Genomic DNA, 22,291 nt, shown 5'->3' on the forward strand with positions numbered 1-22,291 from the left:
GTTTTCATCCTTATTAAGGGTTGGTTATTGTCTTTATAATTTGCCCTAGCCACGTAGCGTTTCATAAAAATTCGATGCTACCATGTGAAATTTCCCTGAATTTATTTTGTGATCTATCATCCCCAATTCCCCACTTATAAATTGTAAGTTGTAATATATTTTTATTTTTATAAATTGACCCGTCTTTTAAGATACGGATTGGGATTTTTTAAACGTCGTTAATATGAGTTTTTTTAGGTCGCCTTTAATTAAAAGACGGTCACTCATGCATATATTCTCCCTTCCCATGACCATAAGATATTGCCACGCTTTCTCATAATTAATTAGACAAATCAAAATAAAAAAAATAAATTATATCGACAACGGTAGTATTTGGCATTATACAATAGTATTTTAAGGTTTTATTTTTCTAGAAAGGTTTAATTCGTTATATATCGTAAGAATTGATTTTTATTTGAGAAAATGAGCTTTCATCATATATATATATATAGTACTACTAATAAATTATGTAATATTTTTTTCATGACAATTTTTTTTTAGATTGATTTTCATGACAAATTAACAATATTCATTTTGAAATAAAATTAAAAAATTAAAAGAGAAATGGATTTGGCTTGGAATTTGCCAATTTGGATATATAACTCTTCCCCTTCCCCAGTAATACAATTCAGGATTAGGTGCACTCTTTCAGTTCCAGGCTTCAAGCAGGGAACTATAGAAAACTAACGACCCTGTAATCTACAAATAACTAACCTAATCCTTTTTCTCTCCAACAACAATGCTAGGCTTAGGATTGGGAACTCTCTCACAGCCATTAGCGCCGCCATTAGTTCTAAAGAAGCTTCCTTTTCTACCATATTCATTCCCCTATTCCTCTTCATTATCATTATCATCATGGGTTAGTCAAAATCCCCTTTCCCTGCTATATTATATATGTTTTCTCTGTAGTTTATTACATTAATGAACATTTTTGAAGATACCCATCTCATATACTTGTTTTTCTGTTTCAGGGTCCAAATGGGTTTTCCTTATTTGCTCAAAAAAGTGAAAAGATTTCAACTTTTGATGAAATAATAGTGGTAAAAGGTGAAGATTTTGAAGATATAGAAGATGAATATGAGTTTGATGATGATGAGTATGATTTTGATGATGATGAGGATGATTTTGATGACGATGAGGAGGAGGAGGATGATGAATTGATGGTTCCATTTGATAAGATGAATGCTTGGCTTGAGAAAAGACCAAAGGGGTTTGGTGAAGGGAAGTTTATGATACTTCACTTGAGGATAAATTATTGGAAGAGATTGAGCAAAGTTTAAAAGCTCAAATTGCTAATGTTAATAAGCTTAAGAAAGAAGGGAAAATGTTTGATTCCAAGAATAAGATGCAGGATGAGTTATTTAAAGGTATATAATCTTATCCTTGGTTTTAATTGTTATTCTTGGTTAATATCTTTTGCTTTTTTGGGGCATTTTTTGTTGAAATTGAATGGATATATGTGGTATAACTATGCTGGGATTTTGAAATTGATTGCTTGAATTTAGGGTTACATCTAGTTGAAGGCTTATTATTGGTTGCTTTAGGTATTCCCTGTGAAATTTTGAGAAAAATGTTGGTATACATGAATGTAAAACTTGTTGATTTACAATGATGAATCTAAAATGCTATGACTCTGTATCATGGTCCGTTCCACTCATTTTGCATCATTTCTATTTTCGACAATGACTTTCTAAACACAAGTGGACGTTTGGTGAGTCTTGCCAATAGCCATTGTTCCATTGGAGTATGCAAATTTGAGCAAAATTATCTCCAAGTTTGATAATTGAGATAAAATTCCGATAGCCATTATCTCTGCAGTGAAACTAGAAGAATTGAATCATAGTTTCGACATTCTACTTACTACATACTCTAGGCAATTGCTTCTTTATAACTATTGCTATCGTAGATTGTCTATCCCCGAACCAAGGTGGAAACGGTCGTATATGTTTATTGCGAGTCTTATGATTTTCGCTGCTGGTAGACCCGATCTAGCTGTTCTAAATGTACTGCTACAACATTTTACATGCTATTATCCAAATTCTACTGACTTCTGCCTAGGCGGGGTTAGGGAATATGCAGGCAGGGTTTGGGAGTTACCCTTGTAATAACAAAGAGGTTGTTTTGCTAACATCATCTGCAACTTCATATAACTATACAATACAAATGAATACAAATGATTTAATGAGTCATTTTAATCTGGTCTATTATAATTTATAACCGAAGAAGTGAAGAAATATAAATCATTGTCTCCATTGACATGGAAAACTATAGAAAACTAATAAAAATATATTTTGGACTACCTCTATGCAGCTGCGGAAGGTGTTCCGAGTGGGATTCGTGTTCGTATTAACAACCTTCCGAAGAAGAAGAATATCTACAGAGATTTAAAGTCAGCCTTTAAAGGAGTACCCGGAACAATCAACATATCACCTGTTAATTCCGGAAACAAGAAAACAAGGGATCCTGTCTGCAAAGGCCTTGCTTTTGTCGATTTCAAGTCCGTTAAGGATGCAAACAGGTATCGCATTTTCCTTCTCACTGCGAGAAAACAACTAATTTTCCGTTCTGCATACAATGTTCTGCGCATCAATGTTCTTACAACTTCTCTTTGAATTATTATTTTGAAATTGCGAGTACTTAATACCTTCTGTTTACTACAGCTTTGTTCAGATGTTCTCGGGCCAAAGTATTGCCTTTGGCAAGACTGAGAAGCTGATAAAGTGTGAAATTCTAAAGCCGGTTGATGCTAGTTTCGAAGGATTACCTTATGATGGGTTCAGCAGTGGTTCTGAGGAAAGTTATACTTTCTTAGAGGAGGATGAAGACGAAGATGAAGATGAAGACAATGACAATGATCAAAATGATACATACTTCAACTCTGAAGATCTTACCCTCGAGAAACGTGTAAAACACATGGAGACGATAGAAGCAAAAGTGGTTGCTAGAGCTTCGTCGTATGAAGAGGAGACGAAGGTGGTTAAAAAGATGCCCAACCTTACAAATCAGACGGAGGTTAAACATAAAGCGGATAGGAAGCCAAGCCGAAAGACCAATAAGAAACCGAGCCTTAAGTCAGATACGAAGCCAAAGCCTATAATACCGGGATCTGCAAAGAAGTAAGCTTAGCCAAAACATCGAGCTAACATATTGTTAATGTCCACAACTCTGCATCATTGTTGGTTTCTTTTGTTTTTCCCGTTTTTGATGTACTAGTTAACGTAATGCAGGTTAAAAGTCAAGGAGAAGGCTAAACTTGCAGAAGTTTTTTCTAGATATGGAACGAGAGAAGCCAAAGCCTCTAAATAAATGTAATTTTGTTGATTCCGTGAAATTCTGGCATGTTGTGATGCGCGAATTGCTGTTGTTGGGTCCTCTCCTATATTTCACGCCTACACGAAAATGGAAAGAGTATGCTGCTTGACGTGCTAAAGGAAAACATATGTGCTCTGTGGTCTGTGCAAGGAAGAACTGCTGAATGCTGATACATTTTTGGCATGTGTAATGTTTGTAAACTCTGCTATTTAATTATTTGTCTCATTAAATTCGCTACATTAGCTTTTTCATATTAGAGCTTTTAGGAAAATATATAGTAAACTTAGTGGACGGAGTGTCAATGTGTATGTTATTGGCTTCTTGTTGCTACAACTACCGAACTAATACACCATCCCAAGAGTCTCATTTCCTATTCCACATTATATATATTATACACGATACATTGCAAATTCAGCTATGAGTAATGTTTTCACGTTATATTAAAACCTATTTTTTCGGCTGACTAAAAGTCGTTTACCAAACACATTATTCTATTGCTTTTTCTACTGCAAACGCATGTGCTTCAGCTTTTAAATACTGCAAAGTTCTATAATAGATAATAAATAAACTACAATTCAACCCCTTTTATAGCCTCCACATGACAAACTTTGTCTTTTTTCCATGATGTATTGTTCTTTGTTTGTCTTATTCTTCTTCGTTGTCATTTTTCTATTGAGTATGTTTGGAGAATGGTTGTTGGCTTGAGTTTGAGCCGTTGGCTTGTTTGACCAACTGAAGATATTGACTGATTTGGTAGCTAATAAGTAATAAGCCAACTATTACAAAGATGTTTAATAAAAGTTAGCTGTTGGCAGTATAGGTAGAGAAAAAGTGGGTTAAAAAGCCTAAAGCTAATGTAAAAGTTATTTATAATACCAATTTGATTTTGGCTTAAAAACCATTTTTATTTTGACCAACCAAAAACCCAAAAGACAAAAATCAACAAAAAAGGCCATTTGCGAAATTCGATTAGTTATGTTTGTTGTGTTGTCAGCTGGTACATGGGTTTTGTAATTTGTCCCCTTTGGCTAAGAAGCTTCCTATTGAACCATGTATAGAAGTAAAGATGTATAAAGTATAAACTATGATTTGAATCTACTGATGCTCATTAATTCCTTTGGATTTATTTAACATTTGTGACAGCTAAAATGAGAAATGATTTCTAAGTCAACAGATTCCTCTTTATTTTCAGTAGCTACAACTACAAGCAAAAACACAGAATCCCATTACTTTGACTCAACATCTCTGAACCAGAAATGGAATTGGGAATAGCATTATCTGTTGTGCAAACTCTCTTTGCTGCTCTGCAATGTCCAATGCTCAAAAAAAATCCCTTCCATATGGGGGCACAAAACTAATGTATAAGAAAAAACACAGAATCCCATTACTTTAACACAGTTGATCACAGTCTATTCATCGCTTACGTTCTGCTCGCCACTTGTATACTGGCTTTGATGTGGGGCAAACAATCTCATCTTCCCGTAACTTGCGTTTCCTACCCTTCTTCTGTATCAATATACAAACCACTGTTATTTCTTGTATATAAATATCAACTATCATATATTTCCTCCGTTTTGAAATACTCGCTACAAAACGGTTTTTGACACTATTCATCTTTTAAGCTTATTTTATATATTATATTGCGACTAATGTATAAAAAACAACATAGTCAAGTGCAACCATGTTTGAATCGACTAGTAGCATACTTTATAATATTAACTTTTTATAATTTTAGATGTGTAAAGGTAAATTCATAAATGATCAAAGGAGACATTGAATTTGCGTAAAAAAGTCAATGTAACAAGTATAGTGGAATGGAGGAAGTACTTATTGTAGTATACGGCTATGTCTATGAAATTAGGAAGACAAGTACCATTCTGAGATGGTATGGAATCTATAATGTCGGTCAGGGATTTAATTAGTACCTGTAGTTCTTTCTGCAAGGTCATCTCTGCATGGACTCTCTCCAAATCTTCAACTCTTTTCATTCTAGCCTCGAGCTCCTTGTAGGAAGCATTCACCATACTGTCCGTAACAGATTCAATATGAATACGCATAAAAATAAATGAGATATTTTTAACATCAGTTTTTTTTTTGCAATGCAAAAAAGAAACGATGAATATAACCAGAAATGCATCTAAGCTCGAACATTGTACCACAAATTAATGCATACAAGTATCAATTGAATTTTTGAGCTTGAACCATCTACAGATGCTGAGCTTAACATCTGATTCTAGCATCAACACCGATTCTCACCATTAAATTAAGAGGATAAGACTGTTTATGTCTGAATTTGATTAACAACAGCAAGTTGAGCTGAACAGATATCTAAGCTACATGTCTTTGGATAGAGGCTAAATCACTATAAGTCATTCAATCATTCAAGATATTCCCCTCATCTAATTTAGTTGATACATAGGGCATTGAGCATTAGATATACGTTAGAGCTAATTTTTTATTATCATATACTCTAAATATAAAACATTTGTAAACAAAGAACACTGTTCATAATGAACAGTGATTTTTACTTTTCCTCACGTTGTGACGCGTGTAATTGGAGGTGCTATCTGTTTCTATTCTTCCTTTCAATTTCAATAATCTACTCTCTCACTCTTATTTCTTCCTCAATCTTCTTCAATCTCATTTCTACCTCGGATGATGCCAAATGATTCAGCCAAGTTGATCTATTGTTGTTCTAAATCCAGAATATCATCTCATCTTCTGTTCCAAATTCATCAATCGCATTTCTACCTCGGATGGTGCCAAATGATTCAGCCTAGTTGGACTCTAGATCTATTGTTGATCCTAAATCAGGAATATCATCACATCTCTTGTTCCAAATTCATCATCTGTTCCAGGTCTTGCTAATAGTTCATCTTCATCTACTCCTCCCTTAACCACCATTGGTAAGTTGAGAAGCTTAACAAATTTGCAATTTTCGTGTTAATTTTGTTTAATTGGGAATTTCACTAATCATATGTTTTGATGAAGATTTAGGCACCCGGTTGAAGATGTGAACTAACGTTCCTTTTTTTTTTTTTTTTGAAATTATAACAGTCTTTTTAATCAATTTTTTTTTATTTGCTTTTATCTGGGTTTCTGATTTAGGTTTCTGATTTTGTTTTGAGGTTTCGAAAGGTTGTTGATAATCAACCGCAAGAATCAAGCTGATTTATCAACCGAAAGAATCAAGCAGATTTTCGTCACCTTATGTTCGTGTCTTCTTTAGCGATGAACAAATTAGGGTTTCGTAAGTTTTTCTGGGTTTTGGTTTTTAATGATGTCAATTGAAATTAGGGTTTTGTAATTTTTTCTGACAAGGCTGAAATTGGAAGTGCTTCACAAGAATTTTAGTTTTATTGTAAGGTACATGCTACATGGTGAGTTTAATGGGATGTTAGATGCTCAATGTTGTGTAATTCTGCAATACAATTATTATCATGAATAGTATCTTCTAGATGAAAATACCCAGTTTTCGTAGAAGAATCTTTGCAATTGGTTGCTCAATTGTTTAAAAACGTTTCTGATTATTTTTCTAAATAATCTAAATCCATGCTAATCGCTGATATTCTGCATCAAACTAAACCATTGAAATCAGTGTTTTTGTTTTATTTTTGAGCGAAAATTTAGGGTATAAAAATGTTTTATATTTAGAGGATTTATTTTCGTTTGCTTGGATTGTCGTTTGGTTTCTTTGATGAAAAGTCATGTATTTATGTATTTCGCTTCATAGTTGCTTTTTTGTTTCAATATTGTTTGCCTTTGATCTTGTATCTACCAATGGTTTGATGAAATGACAGGATGAATCATGGTGGTGAGGATCATGTTAGTTTACAGCCTGTACTTCGATCTTTATTCAATTTGTTGCTCCATCATCTATACTTTGATCTTCATTATCTCTCTTCCTTATTTTTTTTGCTTTTTTTGTTCTCCAGTTGCATTTTAGGAAATTGGTTTGCCATTGTAGATGCTTTAGTAGGTGGTTAGTTTTCCATTATCTCTCCTCCTTGGTACTTTTTAAAGCTCATGTTTGAATGTTCTTTGACTAGAAAATTTTGTTTTGGTTACTAAAGAAGACATGATGAAGGAGGCTCAAACTTCCACCGCAAAAATATATACTTCCGCGCTTATTATAAAACAAGGTCATCCATTCATGGAATTTTGAAAAACCTTTTGGCATTTGATTTAATTTCATCTCAACTTCAGATAGTGTTTAATAATGTGCAATGTTATTTTGATTCTTATTTAAGTGATCTTCTGTAATATTCCCATGATAGAAGCTGACATTTAAGTTTTTAGTTTGCCTTTTCTCAAAAATAGAATATGATGGTAGAGTCGCTTGTAATATAATTTCCCACACTAAGATCACTAATAATCTATTGACTATAATTCATGATGGACTCTTTGATTTTGATTCCTCTTAATTCTAATTCCAATAATTGGGTATTTCGGGTATTTCTTTTCTTTAATTTTTTTTAAAATTCTTTAATTTCCGTTTTGATTTCTTCAATTTTTATGATTATAAAGATACTTCTTTGTTTTAGTTTTCGTTTTCATTTCTTTGGTTTTTGTGTTGATGTTTGTTAGTGATTTGGTTTAGTGATTTAGCTTTCTTTAATTTTTTTTTCAATTTCTTTAATAGTTTAATTTGATTTCTTCAATTTGGTATGCTTATAAAGATACTTCTATGTATTTTGTAGGATTTAGTTTTTTTGAGAATTGGGTTTGCTGGACCAATCTGTCATTTCTCTTCAATATCAACATTGATGGTAAGAATGATCAACGTCTTCATGATTGTCTTCGTTTTTGCATTGTAGTCTAAATTTTTATCTTATTTGAGCTTATGTGACTCTAACATTAACACCATTTTTTTGGTTTTGAAAACTGTTTTCGATTGTTTGTTTTAATTTGTGCAATAGGAAGTTGTAGAGTCTTGAAGTAAGAATGTAATTTCTCGACCTATAGTGTATAGAGGATTTAGTTTTGTGATTCTCATTGCAGACCTCTTTTCCTTGTTTTTTTTAACATTATTCTGTACATAGGCCTTGAAGAAAGTATTTGAGAAAACTGACCATGATGTAAATATAGACGATTTAATGGCTTCAAGGTATGTAGTTTTGAATTTGTTAAATCTTCATTTAAAGCACAAGCCCCAAAAGGAATTTGATGTTGTTTTTGTTTTCCTTGCAGTAGTCTACATGCTGAGGTATGATTTGTAGCTGGTGGACTTGATGGACGGTCTATGTAGAGATAAACTCATTCCTAATGCTCAATATGTTTATGGCATTTGAACAGGAATTGCCCAGCCAATTGGACATATTGCAAGCAAAAATTGCAGACGCAGAAAACAGTCGGAGGTGCATCTCTCTCTCTCTCTCTCTCTCTCTCTCTTTTAACTCTTCAAATATTACTTCATTTTTGTCACGGGAACATTTTCATATTTATATAGGGTATTAACACGAGATTTCGAATGCAAAAATTAGAATGTCAAAGTGTATGCGGATCCTAACAGTAGTCACAGTTGATGTTGATCCAAACTCTCCCACGTATTCGAGAGTTATCCATCGATTTCCAGTCCCTTACTTGGGGGATGATTTGCATCATTCTGGTTGGAATTCATGCAACTCTTGCCATGGAGACCCGTTTCCTTGTGCTTCCTCCTTTGATGTAAATCGTTGATATTTACTCGTCTATATCTCACTCTCAGTTTCATAATGTTTTTTCAATCGCCGGATCTTGTTTTTGGTGATATAATCATCTCTTGAATGCCCCATATGATAGATTTGTCAAGTTTGAGGCATCACTTGCTGTACGAAGTCGTCCAAATAATGATTTTCATGACACAAATTTCTGTTGGAGAAATCATTCTTATACTAATTTTGCTTCTTTCCATGACTTAATATATGCTATGTTGTGAAAGGAAGTTGACATTCTAATCTCATGCCTTGGAGACAGCGATTGGAAAGCCGAGGGAAATGGGTTTCTCCTGATTGACTCTGAATTCAATGTGAAAGGAAGGTAAAAAGAAATTAGTGACTCCGATTTTCCGCAATTGCTTAGTTTGCATGGTTGATAACTTAAAACTTAGAAGCTCATAACGACTCTTGATGTGGCTTTTAGTTCTATCATGGATTACTCACTTGTATTTTTCCCTTGATGGATTTTCATTGTATATTATTCTAACCTACAGATTTCCCTTGATGGATTTTCATTGTGTTAGGTGGGAAAAGCCCGGACATAGTCCATCCTTTGGCTACAATTTCTGGTATCAACCACGGCATAAGACAATGATAAGCTCATCATGGGGAGCTCCCTTAGCTTTCTCCAAAGGCTTCCACCCGCAGCATGGGTCAGAGGGTCTATAGGGAAGACATCTATTTGTATACAGCTGGCTTGAGGGAGAATTGAAACAGAAATTGGACCTCGGAAACACTACACTTATACCATTGGAGGTAAGTCGACATAAAAATCTATTCTTGAATCTCTTGATGGATTGATGGGTCGAATGCTTCTTTTTACCTTAATAATATCGGTTAAAGCCTTACAGGTCTTGTATCGAGTTAAGATATTTGTTATTCTTTTTACCTTAATAATATTGATTTTTCATAGAATTTTCTGCAATCTTCTGAGAATATAGTTGGAATTTCTTTTATTATTGCAAACTTGAGATGATGTTGAATCATTGACTGTGACCTGTGATTTCATCATTCTCTTTCATTGTTTAAATTTGAATTCTAATTAGAGAAATTTTTTAGTTACTTTCATAAATTGGAGTATGTCTTTTAATAGCAACTTCTAAACTAAATGATTGTGCATATGCTTACTTAAAGGAAATCTAATTTTGTAGAACCGTCTAGGTCACCTCAGGAGAAAAGTGTGCTCTTTGTTCTACAATGAATTGAATGTTGTAGGATGTTTGCATTTGGTTGTATTGGGTTGATTTTCCGCTTTTGATGTTTGATATGGTGCAAGGGATTTCAGTGTTCATTGTTGTTTCCATGTTTGCAAATTAATATGCATGATTTAGATGTTTTGTAATGTTAATAATTTGGCATTGGTATATTGTTGGGAGCGAATCTGGATCATATGATCCACGAGGTAAGGTTCCTTCAGCTTTTGGATTTTATGTCATTTCGGCACCAATTTTGAAACCTTGTGGTCATTTACCGCTTTCTCTTGTAATTCTAAAATTTTAGATTTAATTAATTGTTATATGTGTTTTTGTACTTGTGCCCGAAACCCCACGTCATTTTTCTATTTATATTGGTTTGATGCAAGTTTTATAAACGATTAGGCTTCGGTACTACGCATCGACCTATTTATTAGTGTAGAAGGATGATTGGTGGTGTGAGCAACTCTAATTGATATTGTTTAAGGTTTTTAGTTTGTAAAAAATTTGAAAACAATCAAAATATCCATGCTGGAACGACATGTTGATCTTGAGCAAAAAAATACGCAAATGCTTGCAAGACATAGACAAATGCAAGATGGAATCGAGGATGTTAAGAATGCTGCTGCTAGAGCAGGGGTTAGAGGAGTCGAATCAAAGTTTATCAATGTTCTTGCAGAACAGATCTCAGCACTGAAAGTGGAAAGAGAGAAGGGAAGTTGTTACAGCGATGAAAAAATGCTTCGTTCTCTCTCAGCTAAGAGACACCGCAGAATCTGTGCAGGCTGCGAGAGAATTACTTGTACGTCTGAAAGAAGCAGAAGAAACAGTAGCTTTTGCCTCGACAAGTTAAAATGTTCTTGATGGTTTCGTCATCCTTAGTTGTTTTTAATGGTGCCAATGTGTCATATAGTTCAAGTGCAAGTAAAATTTGCATTTGTCTACTGGATTTTCCAGGTTGCTCTTATCAACTTTTGCAATTCCTGCTCATTTAGCTCCTTTAAATCTTGTTAGAATGATTTGTATACTTTATGTACCATATTGATATTGATATTGATATTGATATTACTCGATCAATAGTTATTTTATTTCATAAATAGTTACCATTATTAGTTGTTCATGATGAACTTATTTTTATTTAAGCTTTGAGACCATAATGCTTTATACATTTCATGTTTTTAATAATTCTTTTGTTAAATTTAACATGCTCTTTTATTCATTTTTAGTTTTGAATCCTACTTGGCTAACTATTTTTTGGAATTCTTCGATAATTTGAATGAAATAAACTCTAAATTAGCTAAAGAGTCTTGTACACATTATAATACTTTCTAACATAATTGGTACTAATCGGTTGAATTCTATTATATATCCGAATAGCACCTACAAGATTTGTGTACTAAATCCAACCAAGTTAACATATTGGTAGACTAGTAGGTTCAAAAATCATTAAGTACTAGAATAGAAGGTCTCTGATAGAGGCACTAACTTAATTATTGTATACTTTTGAAATTTCTCAAGAAAGTGTGCCATTGACGCCGTTATTGTTGATCTTTGTGGTTAATAATATAGCGGAACTATTGCTAAATGCAAAATGACATTTTCACATTTCATTTGCAACCATTGTTGTAAGTTATATATCTTGAAGAGCCATCAAGCTAAGCTTTCTAATATTCATATTGTCTTTGCCTTAAACTTCAACTTCAAATCGATTACTAAAATTGTTAATTGAAGATTAATTGTTTTCGAAAGTTAATATTTTAAATTAAATAGGATTTCTTGGGGGAGCACGTGCGTAGCACGCGCCCCACCAACTAGTAAAACAAAAGTATGCATATACTTCCTCTGGTTGGAATTAATTGCTACAATTCTTGTTAACGCAATCCAATGCACTATTTTGACCTTTAATATCTTTAGTTGCGCATAATTAAAAATTATAATGGACCTTTACCTCTTGATCTCCTCAGGTATAGGTCCTAATGTGTTGAGCTCTTTCTTCTGTGAGGACTTCGATAGTAATTCTTTCGCCTCTTCCCTGTTAGATAAAGGTTTCAAGATAGATCAATCAGATTCCAAAATTAGCACTTGGTTTTGACAGTAGTGCAAAGAAGCAGAAAAGGCATAAATTCAATTCACAAGTAGGGATGGTCATGGGGCGGGTCCAACCAGACCCGAATCCGAACCCTTTTAATTTTTACTCGGATTCGAACCCTAAGGGTCCAAAATTTTCAGACCCAGACCCAGACCCTTCGAATCTGATGGGTCTAGGGTCCTTAATGGGTCTAAAAAAAGTCTCTTTGATTTGTCAAATTTGAACGATTTGTAAGTCATTATATTTTTCGTAATTTGTAAGAGAGTTATTATCGTATTTTACAAATATTTAATACTAATTTAACATCTAAAGTCGCATACCGTCATCCATATACGCTTAAATTCTATTATAAACACTAGTATTGGGTTAGCACTTAGCAAGTAGCATATATATTATGATTATATGAAAAGAAAGTAAGTGTTGGGGGCAAAATTCATACGTATAAGACAAATAAAAATGGATAATTTAATATTTATAAGGGTTCGAGGGGCGGGTCCAGCCGGATCCGGACCCGCCAATTATTTTTTAGATCCAGATCCGACCCGGATCCGATGGGTCTCAAAAAATAAGACCTAGACCCTTCAAAAAGGGGCGGGTCCTGGACCTGTGACCATCCCTATAATCACAAGTATTGAACCAGAAGTAGAATTGAAAAGGAAACAGTTCTGACAATCTACATGAAGATTAAAATACTCCCCCAAAACCAAATGATTCAATCACAAACCTGTCTTCTGCAAAGTAAATGTGTCTGTTTGATGGCTGATCATCTAAATTGTGTAGCATAGCTCTAAGCTTTTCAACTTTCTGTAAACACAAGGAACATAATATCAACAACATATACAAAAGAAACAGAAAGTTTTATCTCTTTCTCAGCATAATTAAAAACCATCAAGAATTATACACTAGAAGAGATTACCTTCTTTTCAATTTGTAGTTTCTGAAGCACATATCCAATGTCTTGTGTCTTCATCAATGAAAGTTCTTCTGGTGTATATTTGTTTGCCTCGCTCCTAAGGTCATACAGAAACAAAATAATGAGCTTATAAGTAGCATTAGACAACATACAAAGAACATAAGCAACAAAAACCATAAACCTACTCAGGTCTATGTACTCCATTAATTGTTTTGGTTCTGATCATGCCGAAATTGAATTCATCAGGGTTCCTATTAGCAGCCTTCTCTTTGAGTTTCTGCAAATCCCAATTTAGAATCGAGATGAGTGAGATCAATCAAGAGACAACATCCAACACAGCCAATGAAATAAAAACCTTAAATGTTCTAGCAATAAAAGAACTAGCAACGAAATAATTACCCGTAATGTCTCCTCCTTTTTGTGGTATTCCCTAGCACGAATAACATAATCCTTGTGCTTTTCAAGGAACCCAAACTTTTTCCTTGAAGCCCTGACATGAACACAGAGAAAATATAAATTGAAAATGAAGAAGGATTTAAAGCTAAGCTAATAAACAGGGGTGTGAAGACTCACGGTTGAGATCGCTCCTTATACGTCCTTTTAGGGATTGCATTCCTTATAGATGACATCTTGGATGCTTTAAGCAATTTCAAAACAACTCTCTTTGTCTAATATATAATCTGCAAAAATGAAACCTTGTAATTCACTACAGTAGTGTTGAGAAAAGAGGCTATATAATACACACACTTTCTCCCTTTGTGTTGTTAGATGAGCAAAAATAACCAATCCAATCAAACAAATAATAATAATCCCACAATCAAGAGCAATAAAGTAAAAGTGCGGAAAGTAAAGCACACACGATATTTACGTGGAAAACCCAATGCGGGAAAAAACCACGGGACCGTAAGTGGTACACTCTTCCACTAATCACCAATAAAATTAATGGGTACAACCAAAATCCTCTCTAGACAATACTAGAGGTAATACAAACACCAAACAACCCTAAAACATCACTCAAAAGTGGTAAAATAACAATTAGGGTAAAATTAGGGCAAAACAAATTACCCACTTACAATGCACAAAACGACAATCCAACCGTTGAATATGTAGGTTGGGTAGACAGAAACACCGTGTCAAAATTTGACGAAAAACGGAGCACGAATGGCCTTTGATCGGATCGCCGAAAGTCACGCTTTTCTTCTCCTCTAACCGTGCGCTCCTGTTTTCTGGTTTTGTGCGTGAATGTGTTTTTTTTGCAAATCTCATTATATTACTGCTGCCCTATTTTCCTTGGTATTTATAGTTTTTCATTTTTTTTTATTTTTTTTTAAATTAACAAATAATACTATTATTATTAGTCCATTATTATTAAGCCCATAATTAAAATATTAATTGGGTCTTCCTCCAAGTGGGAGGGAATAACCCAACAAGTAGAAGATTAGGGTGGAAAACAAGAGCAAAAGCCCCCCAACAACTGTTCTAGTTCCATAAAAGATGTATGACATGAGAAACAAACACTTCGGACTTTCGACTTTCAAGGACTAACTTCGCAAAACCTGTTTATTATGATTGTGTGAACCACAAAACAATGAATGACAGGGTTAATTAACAATTATTTAACAAGTACCAAATGATAAAAAATGTCATCTGATATGCTTTTAGTAACAAGATGATCCATCTACCAATGGCCAATAATTTTGTGTAAAGATAAAATGACAATCCCAAAATTTTCCTTGCTTATGAACAATAACAAGCTAACATAAATAGTTTTGCAATGAAATTCATGATGACCACAAAAACAAATGATAATCTTTGTAGAGAGGGTAAATTTTTACTGTATGACTTTTTGAATACTAAAAGACACAAAAAATTTCTCATCTCCACTTCTCCTCCCCTTAAAAGTTAATACCCTCCCACCCATATCCCCACTTCCTAGAATTCACTTTATTCTGGCATTTAAAAAGGAAAATGAGTAAATTTAATTCAGTACAATTGCTTTCTTAGAATAATGGACTACTACTGTGACTTCAATAAGAAGATTATTGATAAATTAGACCCCATTCTTAACTTCTGTTTCTGCTAAAATTGAAAAACCCTAATCTGCAAAAATACACCCAAAAACTCTATATGACTCAAATTTAGTCTCCATTAGCGCTCTAGTCTCAACTCATCAATTATCAATTCTACAATGGAATGATAAAAAATGCAGAAATTGAGCAAATTAATAGATGAAATTAGATTCAATACAACACAAAATTTAAGCTTAATTATCAAGAAAAAATCACATAAATTAACTAACCTTAATAAGAGTCGATAGCCGAGGACGAACAGTAGGTTGGTTTTGACGAAGGGTTTCCACTTTCAATAACTCAGAACGAAAATGCTTCTCCCAAATTAAAGAGAAACCCTAGATTGATGGGGGTTAATTGTTTATCTCTTTTAGGGTTTGGGGGAAGAACAGAAGAAATAAAGGAAGAAAATGCGGCGCTTAGATATGAACTATCGACTTTTTCTTTCTTATTATTATTGCTTATTACTAACTTAGTTTCAATATTCAGGCAACCCGACTTGTAAGTTGTAATTTATAAGTTGTAATGTATTTTTATTTTTTAATTTAACCCGTCTTTTAAGATATAGATTGGAGTTTTTCGAATGTCTTAGTATGAGTTTTTTTTTATCGTCTTATTAGAAGATGGTCATTCATGCATATATTCTCCCTCCCCATGGTCGTACGATGTTACCACGCTTTCTCATATTTAATTGGACAGATTATAATAAAAAATAAAAATAAATTATATGGACAAGGGTAGTATTTGGCATTTTACAATATTATTTTAAGGTTTTATTTTTTTGGAAAAATTTAATTTGTACTATCTGTAAGAATTGATTTTTATTTGAAAATTGATTAGCTTCTATCATATTTAGTAAATTATAGGAAAAATTATAAAAAAATAAATCAACCTTTTCATGATAAATTGACAATTATAATTCATTTTTAAATAAAATAAAAAAATTAAGAGTAAAATGGATTTGGCTTGGAATTTGGATATTTAACTCTTCCCCTTCCCCAATATACAATTCAGGATTAGGTGCACCCTTTCAGTTCCAGGCTTCAAGCAGGAAACAGTAGAAAACTAACTATCCTGTAATCTACAAAGTGCAAATAACTAACCTAATCCTCTTTCTCTCCAACAACAATGCTAGGCTTAGGATTAGGAACTCTCTCACAGCCATTAGCGCCGCAATTAGTTCTAAAGAAGCTTCCTTTTTTACCATATTCATTCCCCAATTCTTCTTCATTATCATTATCATCATGGGTTAGTTAAAATTCCCCTTTTCCTGCTATGTTATCGTAGTTGTCTTTGTATTTAATACATGAATGAACATTTTCAAAGATACCCATCTGATATACTTGTTTTTCTATTTCAGGGTCCAACTGGGTTTCCCTTATTTGCTCAAAAAAGTGAAAAGATTTCAACTTTTGATGAAGTAATAATGGAAAAAGGTGAAGATTTTGAAGATGTAGAAGATGAATATGAGTTTGATGATGATGAGTATGATTTTGATGAGGAGGAGGAGGAGGATTTCGATGATGATGAGGAGGAGGAGGAGGAGGAGGAGGATGAATTGATGGTTCCATTTCATTTGATGAATGCTTGGCTTGAGAAAAGACCAAAGGGGTTTGGTGAAGGGAAAGTTTATGATACTTCACTTGAAGATAAATTATTGGAAGAGATTGAGCAAAGTTTAAAAGCTCAAATTGCTAATGTTAATAAGCTTAAGAAAGAAGGGAAAATGCTTAATTCCAAGAATAAGATGCAGGAGGAGTTGTTTAAAGGTATATAATCTTATCTTTGGTTCTAATCAGTGAAACATAGTTCGTTAGTAGTTTACCTTTTGAATTTGCAATTCGCGATTAGCAAATTATGTAACACTGGTTGTAATTGTTATTCTTGGTTAGTTTTTTTTGCTTTTTTTTGGGGGCATTTTTTGTTGAAATTGAATGGATATATGTGGTATAACTTAATAACTATGCTGGGATTTTAGAATAAAATGCTTAGGGTAACATCTAGTTGAAGGTTTCTCGGGCCGAGGGACTCTTTGGACGCGTCCTACTTTATGGGTATGGTTTGCCGCCTTCCTTCCCTCCCCAGACCCTAACCATAGTTTTTCATGGCCGGGATTTAATGGGTATAATGATGATGATGTAGTTGAAGGGATATTGTTGGTTGCTTTAGGTATTCACTGTGAAATTTTGAGAAAAATGCTGGTATACATGACTGTAAAAATTGTTTGATTGATGACATGGGTTTGTACTTTGTACAATGATGAATCTATAATGCTATGATTCTGTATCATCTGTTTATATAAACTATGTCTAGATTAGAGGTGGCTTATGATCATATTGTCAAGTGATCATATAGTGAGGTACATCATTAGCTTGCATATTGGAGTCAAAATACTCTAATGCAAGAACTTTAGTTTGGATTTTAAAAATTTTGCTTCTTTAACTCATGTTTGGGCCGTATCCTCCTTTATGGGTATGGGTTACCGCCTTCCTTCCCTCCCCAGACCCTGATAGTTTCTATGGGTGGGATACACTAGGTACGATGATGATAATGATGATGCTTCAGTAACACATGTTTGTAGTTTTCAGTTGAAATTTGGCCTCATTTGCTTGTTAAGTTTTCTCCATTGCATAGTAGTTCAAACGGTTTTGTAATCTGCTAGATTTCGTTTGGCTTGGCTATCATAGGTCTACAGCTGAATGTTGCTCCTCGAAATCTGGTATCTTGACGACTTATCTGTTCGATTGTTGTATCACAAGTATTACATTTCGCATTTGCTTGAAAAATGACTTACTAAACACAAGTAGATGTTTGGTGAGTCTTGCCGATGGCTATTGTTCCAGTGCAATTTTGAGCAAATCTGTCTCCAAGTTTGGCAATTGAATCATAGTTTCTACAATTCAAATACTACATACTCTAGGCAATTGCTTTTTAATAACTATTGCTATCTTAGATTGTCTTTTCCCAAACCAAGGTAGAAAGGGTCGTATAGTTTATTGCGAGTCTTGTGATTTTGGCTGCTGGTAGACCCGATATAGCTGTTCTAAATGTACTGCTACAACGTTTTACATGCTATAATCCCAAATTCAAGTGCTTCTGCCTAGGCGGGGTTAGGGAATATGCAGGGTTTGGGAGTTCGGATGATGCGACCTTACTCTTGTAATAACAAAGGGGTTGTTTTGCTAACATCATTTGCAACTTTAAATAAATATATAATACTAAAGATTTAATGAGTCATTTTAATCTGGTCTATTATAATTTATAACCAAAGAAATGAAGAACTATAGATCATTGTCTCCATTGACATGGATGGCTATAGAGAACTAATAAAAATATATATTTTGGACTACCTCTATGCAGCTTCGGAAGGTGTTCCGAGTGGGATTCGTGTTCGTATTAACAACCTTCCGAAGAAGAAGAATATCTACAGAGATTTAAAGTCGGCCTTTAAAGGAGTACCCGGAATGATCAACATATCACCTGTGAATTCCGGGAACAAGAAAACAAGGGATCCTGTCTGCAAAGGCCTTGCTTTTGTCGATTTCATGTCCGTTAAGGATGCAAACAGGTATCGGGTTTTCCTTCTCACTGCGAGAAAACAACTAATTTTCCGTTCTCCATACAATGTTCTGCGCATCTATGTTCTTACAACTTCTCTTTGAATTATTATTTTGAAATCGCGAGTACTTTTTGCCTTCTGTTTACTACAGCTTTGTTCAGATGTTCTCGGGCCAAAGTATTGCCTTTGGCAAGACCGAGAAGCTGATAAAGTGTGAAATTCTAAAGCCGGTTGATCCTAGTTTCGAAGGATTACCTTATGATGGGTACAGCAGTGGTTCTGAGGCAACTTATACTTTCTTAGAGGAGGATGAAGACGAAGATGAAGGTGAAGACGATGACAATGATCAAAATGATACATACTTAAACTCTGAAAATCTTACCCTCGAGAAACATGTAAAACACATGGAAACGATAGAAGCAAAAGTGGTTGCTAGAGCTTCGTCGTATGAAGAGGAGACGAAGGCGGTTAAAAAGATGCCAAAGCTCACAAATCAGACGGAGGTTACACATAAGCCAGATAGGAAGCCAAGCCAGAAGACCAATAAGAAACAGAACCTTAAGTCAGATACAAAGCCAAAGCCTATAATACCGGGATCTGCAAAGAAGTAAGCTAAGCCAAAACATCGAGCTAGCATATTGTCAATGTCCACAACTCTGCATCATTGTTCATTTCTTTTGTTTTTCCCATTTTTGATGTACTAGTTAATGTAATGCAGGTTGAAAGTCAAGGAGAAGGCTAAACTTGCAGAAGTTTTCTCTAGATATGGAACGAGAGAAGCCAAGGCCTCTAAATAAACATAATTTTTTCGATTTTGTGGACGAGAGAAGTCTTCTCCTATATTTCAGGACTACATGAAAAACGGAAAGAGTATGCTGCTTGACTGCAGAAGGAAAACATATGTGCTCTGTGGCCTGTGTAAGGAAGAGCTGCTGAATGCTGATACATTTTTGGCCTGTGTAATGTTTGAAACTCTGCTATTTAATTATCCGTCTCATTAAATTCGCTACATTTTAATTTTTCATATTAGAGCTTTCAGGAAAATATATAGTAAACTCAGTGGAAGAAGTGTCAAGTGTGTTTGTTATTCGCTACAACTACTGAATTAATACATCATTCCAGTCTCTTATCCAATACACATGTATATTATACACTAAAGTGCAAATTCATTTTGAGTAATGTTTTCACACTATATTAGAACCTAATTTTCGGCTAACGAAAAGTCGTTTACCAAACACATTGTTCTATTGTTTTTTCTACTGCAAACACATGTGCTTCAGCTTTTAAATTCTGCAAAGTTCTATAATAGATAATAAATAAAATACAATTCAACCCCTTTTATAGCATCTAGATGACAAACTTTGTCTTTTTTTTTTCCATGATGTATTATTCTTTGTTTGTCTTATTCTTCTTCGTTGTCGTTTTTTTGTTGATTATGTTTGACAAATGGTTGGCTAAACTGTTGGCTTGAGCTTAAGCCATTGGCTGGTTTGACTGACTAAAGATATTGACTGAAAAATATAATCCGAGTTTTATCTAGAGCAAAGTCGGAGGGTGAATAATCTGAGACGAATTTGACCCATTGCCATCAATTGAAAACCCGAAAGACAAAAATCAACCAAAAGAAGCCATTTGCGAAACTCGATTAATTATGTTTGTTGTGTTGTTAGCTGGTACATGGGATTTGTAATTTGTTCCCTTTGGCTAAGAAGCTTCCTATTGAACTATGTATAGAAGTAAATATGTATTAAGTATAAAGTATGATTTGGATCTACTGATGCTCATTAATTGCTTTGGATTTATTTAACATTTGTGACAACTAAAATGAGAAATGATTTTCTAAGTCAACAGATTCCTTTTCATTTTCAGTAGCTACAACTACAAGCAAAAAACAGAATCCCATTACTTTGACTCAACATCTCTGAACCAGAAATGGAATTGGGAATAGCATTATCTGTTGTGCAAACTCTCTTTGCTGCTCTGCAATGTCCAATGCTCAAAAAAATCCCTTCCATATGGGGGCACAAAACTAAACTTGATGATCTCCAACGCACAGTCGCCACAATCAAGGCCATGTTAAGTGAAGCAGAGACCAAACAAGACTTCTCCGATCAAGTGAAACTCTGGATCGAGGAGCTCAAGGATGCGGTTTATGATGCTGACGATCTGTTCGATGAGTTACTGACTATCACTAAGCTGAAGCAGCTCAACGAAGATGGGAAAACCTTCAAAAAGGTGCGGGATTTCTTCTCTAGATCTAATCCTCTCATTGCTGCTAACAATGTGTCTCGACGCGTTGAGGAGATCAGGGAGAGTTTGGATGCTATTGCTAGCAATCACAACAATTTTGGCTTTAAGGTTGAGTCTAAACAAAACAAGAGGAGAAGGGACGAGACTTGTTCTTATGTATACGAGGGTTATACCGTTGGGAGAGATGATGATGTCGAGAAAATTGTTGGTTCTTTAATAGATCCTTGCATTCCGAGTGATGTATCTTTCCTTACTATCGTAGGGATTGGAGGGTTAGGAAAAACTGCACTCGCTCAACTTGTGTATAATTGCAAGAGTTGCAAGTGTATTTTCATTAAGATTGTGAGCTTGTGTTTCTGATCATGATCAAGAGCAATTGGACGTAGGAGGGATTCTTTGTAAGATTTTGGGCTCGATTACGGGTGAAAATTATGAGCAATCCAATGTGAATTGGGTGCAATGCCAACTTTGTCAAAGATTTGCAAGAAATAGATATTTGCTCGTCTTAGATGATGTATGGACCGAGAATCGTAATCAGTGGCAAAAGTTGGAAGGATTCTTATTGAGTGGCCAAAGCAAAAGTTGTATAGTGGTAACAACTCGTTCATATAAGACCGCGAGCATTATTGGGGCGGGCCAAATACATGAATTGCAAGGCTTGTTAAAGGAGAATTCATGGCATTTGTTTAGAAGGATAGCATTTGGATCGGAACAATCAGTACATGATGGGGATTTGGTCAAGATCGGCCAAGAAATTGTTGAAAAATGTGCCGGAGTTCCTCTTGCTCTACGAGTGGCAGGAAGTCTATTGTATGGTAAAAATAAGAGTCAATGGATATTATTTCAGAAGAACGGGTTTTCCAACTCCAGAGAACGTCAAAACGATATCATGTCAATATTGAAACTTAGTTACCATCAGCTCGAGTCTCCATTGAAGAGTTGTTTCACTTATTGTGCGTTGTTTCCCAAAGGTGTCGTGATCGAGAAGGGGTTGTTAATTAGCCTTTGGATGGCGCAAGGCTTCATTGTTCCATTAGACGTTGGTCAAAGGATAGAAGATGCTGCCGATCAGTATTTTTCTCTTCTACTGCAACGATTTTTTTTTCAAGATGTAGAATGTGATGAATATGGTGAGATTTTCTCGGTTTACAATGCACGATCTCATGCATGA

The 22,291-nt window shown here is 34.5% G+C and overlaps 4 protein-coding genes and 1 pseudogene across 28 annotated transcripts; 4 read left to right on the forward strand and 1 right to left on the reverse strand.

Annotated features, from left to right (window-relative positions):
• The first annotated feature begins 623 nt into the window (after positions 1-623).
• Positions 624-3,765, forward strand: LOC130826059 (uncharacterized; annotated as a pseudogene).
• Positions 3,766-4,436: 671 nt separating this feature from the next.
• LOC130826060 (probable U3 small nucleolar RNA-associated protein 11) lies at positions 4,437-15,789 on the reverse strand. Of its 3 annotated transcripts, none has more exons than XM_057691565.1 (9): positions 15,542-15,789; positions 13,816-13,922; positions 13,642-13,732; positions 13,428-13,519; positions 13,246-13,339; positions 13,054-13,133; positions 12,189-12,272; positions 5,277-5,376; positions 4,437-4,857 (listed from the first exon to the last, which is right to left on the reverse strand). In XM_057691565.1, the coding sequence occupies exons 2-9, from the start codon at positions 13,869-13,871 to the stop codon at positions 4,765-4,767; spliced, it is 690 nt and encodes a 229-aa protein (XP_057547548.1). In that variant the 5' UTR covers positions 13,872-13,922; positions 15,542-15,789; the 3' UTR covers positions 4,437-4,764. The 3 variants fall into 3 exon arrangements, with proteins under 3 accessions (XP_057547548.1, XP_057547547.1, XP_057547549.1); XM_057691564.1 differs by lacking the exon at positions 15,542-15,789 and adding an exon at positions 14,316-14,518; XM_057691566.1 differs by lacking the exon at positions 15,542-15,789 and adding an exon at positions 14,308-14,518.
• On the forward strand, positions 5,770-11,337 carry LOC130826061 (selenium-binding protein 1-like). Of its 21 annotated transcripts, XM_057691571.1 has the most exons (9): positions 5,770-6,601; positions 7,287-7,333; positions 7,425-7,493; positions 8,052-8,120; positions 8,394-8,458; positions 8,542-8,557; positions 8,647-8,708; positions 9,307-9,369; positions 9,572-11,337. In XM_057691571.1, the coding sequence occupies exons 4-9, from the start codon at positions 8,118-8,120 to the stop codon at positions 9,714-9,716; spliced, it is 354 nt and encodes a 117-aa protein (XP_057547554.1). In that variant the 5' UTR covers positions 5,770-6,601; positions 7,287-7,333; positions 7,425-7,493; positions 8,052-8,117; the 3' UTR covers positions 9,717-11,337. The 21 variants fall into 21 exon arrangements, 10 of the variants coding, with proteins under 10 accessions (XP_057547554.1, XP_057547550.1, XP_057547551.1 ...); XM_057691567.1 differs by having other exon boundaries at positions 5,770-7,176; positions 7,425-8,120; XM_057691568.1 differs by lacking the exon at positions 7,425-7,493 and having other exon boundaries at positions 5,770-7,176.
• Positions 15,790-16,299: 510 nt separating the features above from the next.
• LOC130826063 (uncharacterized) lies at positions 16,300-21,469 on the forward strand. 3 transcript variants are annotated; one of them, XR_009047009.1, is made up of 6 exons: positions 16,304-16,559; positions 16,672-17,080; positions 18,672-18,879; positions 19,022-19,477; positions 19,589-19,829; positions 20,740-21,469. XR_009047009.1 is itself a non-coding variant. In XM_057691579.1 (5 exons), exons 1-5 carry the CDS (start codon positions 16,440-16,442, stop codon positions 19,665-19,667), a joined length of 1,272 nt encoding a protein of 423 aa, XP_057547562.1. In that variant the 5' UTR covers positions 16,300-16,439; the 3' UTR covers positions 19,668-20,083. The 3 variants fall into 3 exon arrangements, 2 of the variants coding, with proteins under 2 accessions (XP_057547562.1, XP_057547563.1); XM_057691579.1 differs by lacking the exon at positions 20,740-21,469 and having other exon boundaries at positions 16,300-16,559; positions 19,589-20,083; XM_057691580.1 differs by lacking the exon at positions 20,740-21,469 and having other exon boundaries at positions 19,112-19,477; positions 19,589-20,083.
• LOC130825893 (disease resistance protein RGA2-like) lies at positions 20,803-22,291 on the forward strand. Its single transcript, XM_057691352.1, has 2 exons — positions 20,803-21,436; positions 21,492-22,291. Exons 1-2 carry the CDS (start codon positions 20,803-20,805, stop codon positions 22,289-22,291), a joined length of 1,434 nt encoding a protein of 477 aa, XP_057547335.1.

The sequence above is a fragment of the Amaranthus tricolor genome, chromosome 10 (assembly GCF_026212465.1).
Source record: "Amaranthus tricolor cultivar Red isolate AtriRed21 chromosome 10, ASM2621246v1, whole genome shotgun sequence".
NCBI classification, from domain to species: domain Eukaryota; kingdom Viridiplantae; phylum Streptophyta; class Magnoliopsida; order Caryophyllales; family Amaranthaceae; genus Amaranthus; species Amaranthus tricolor.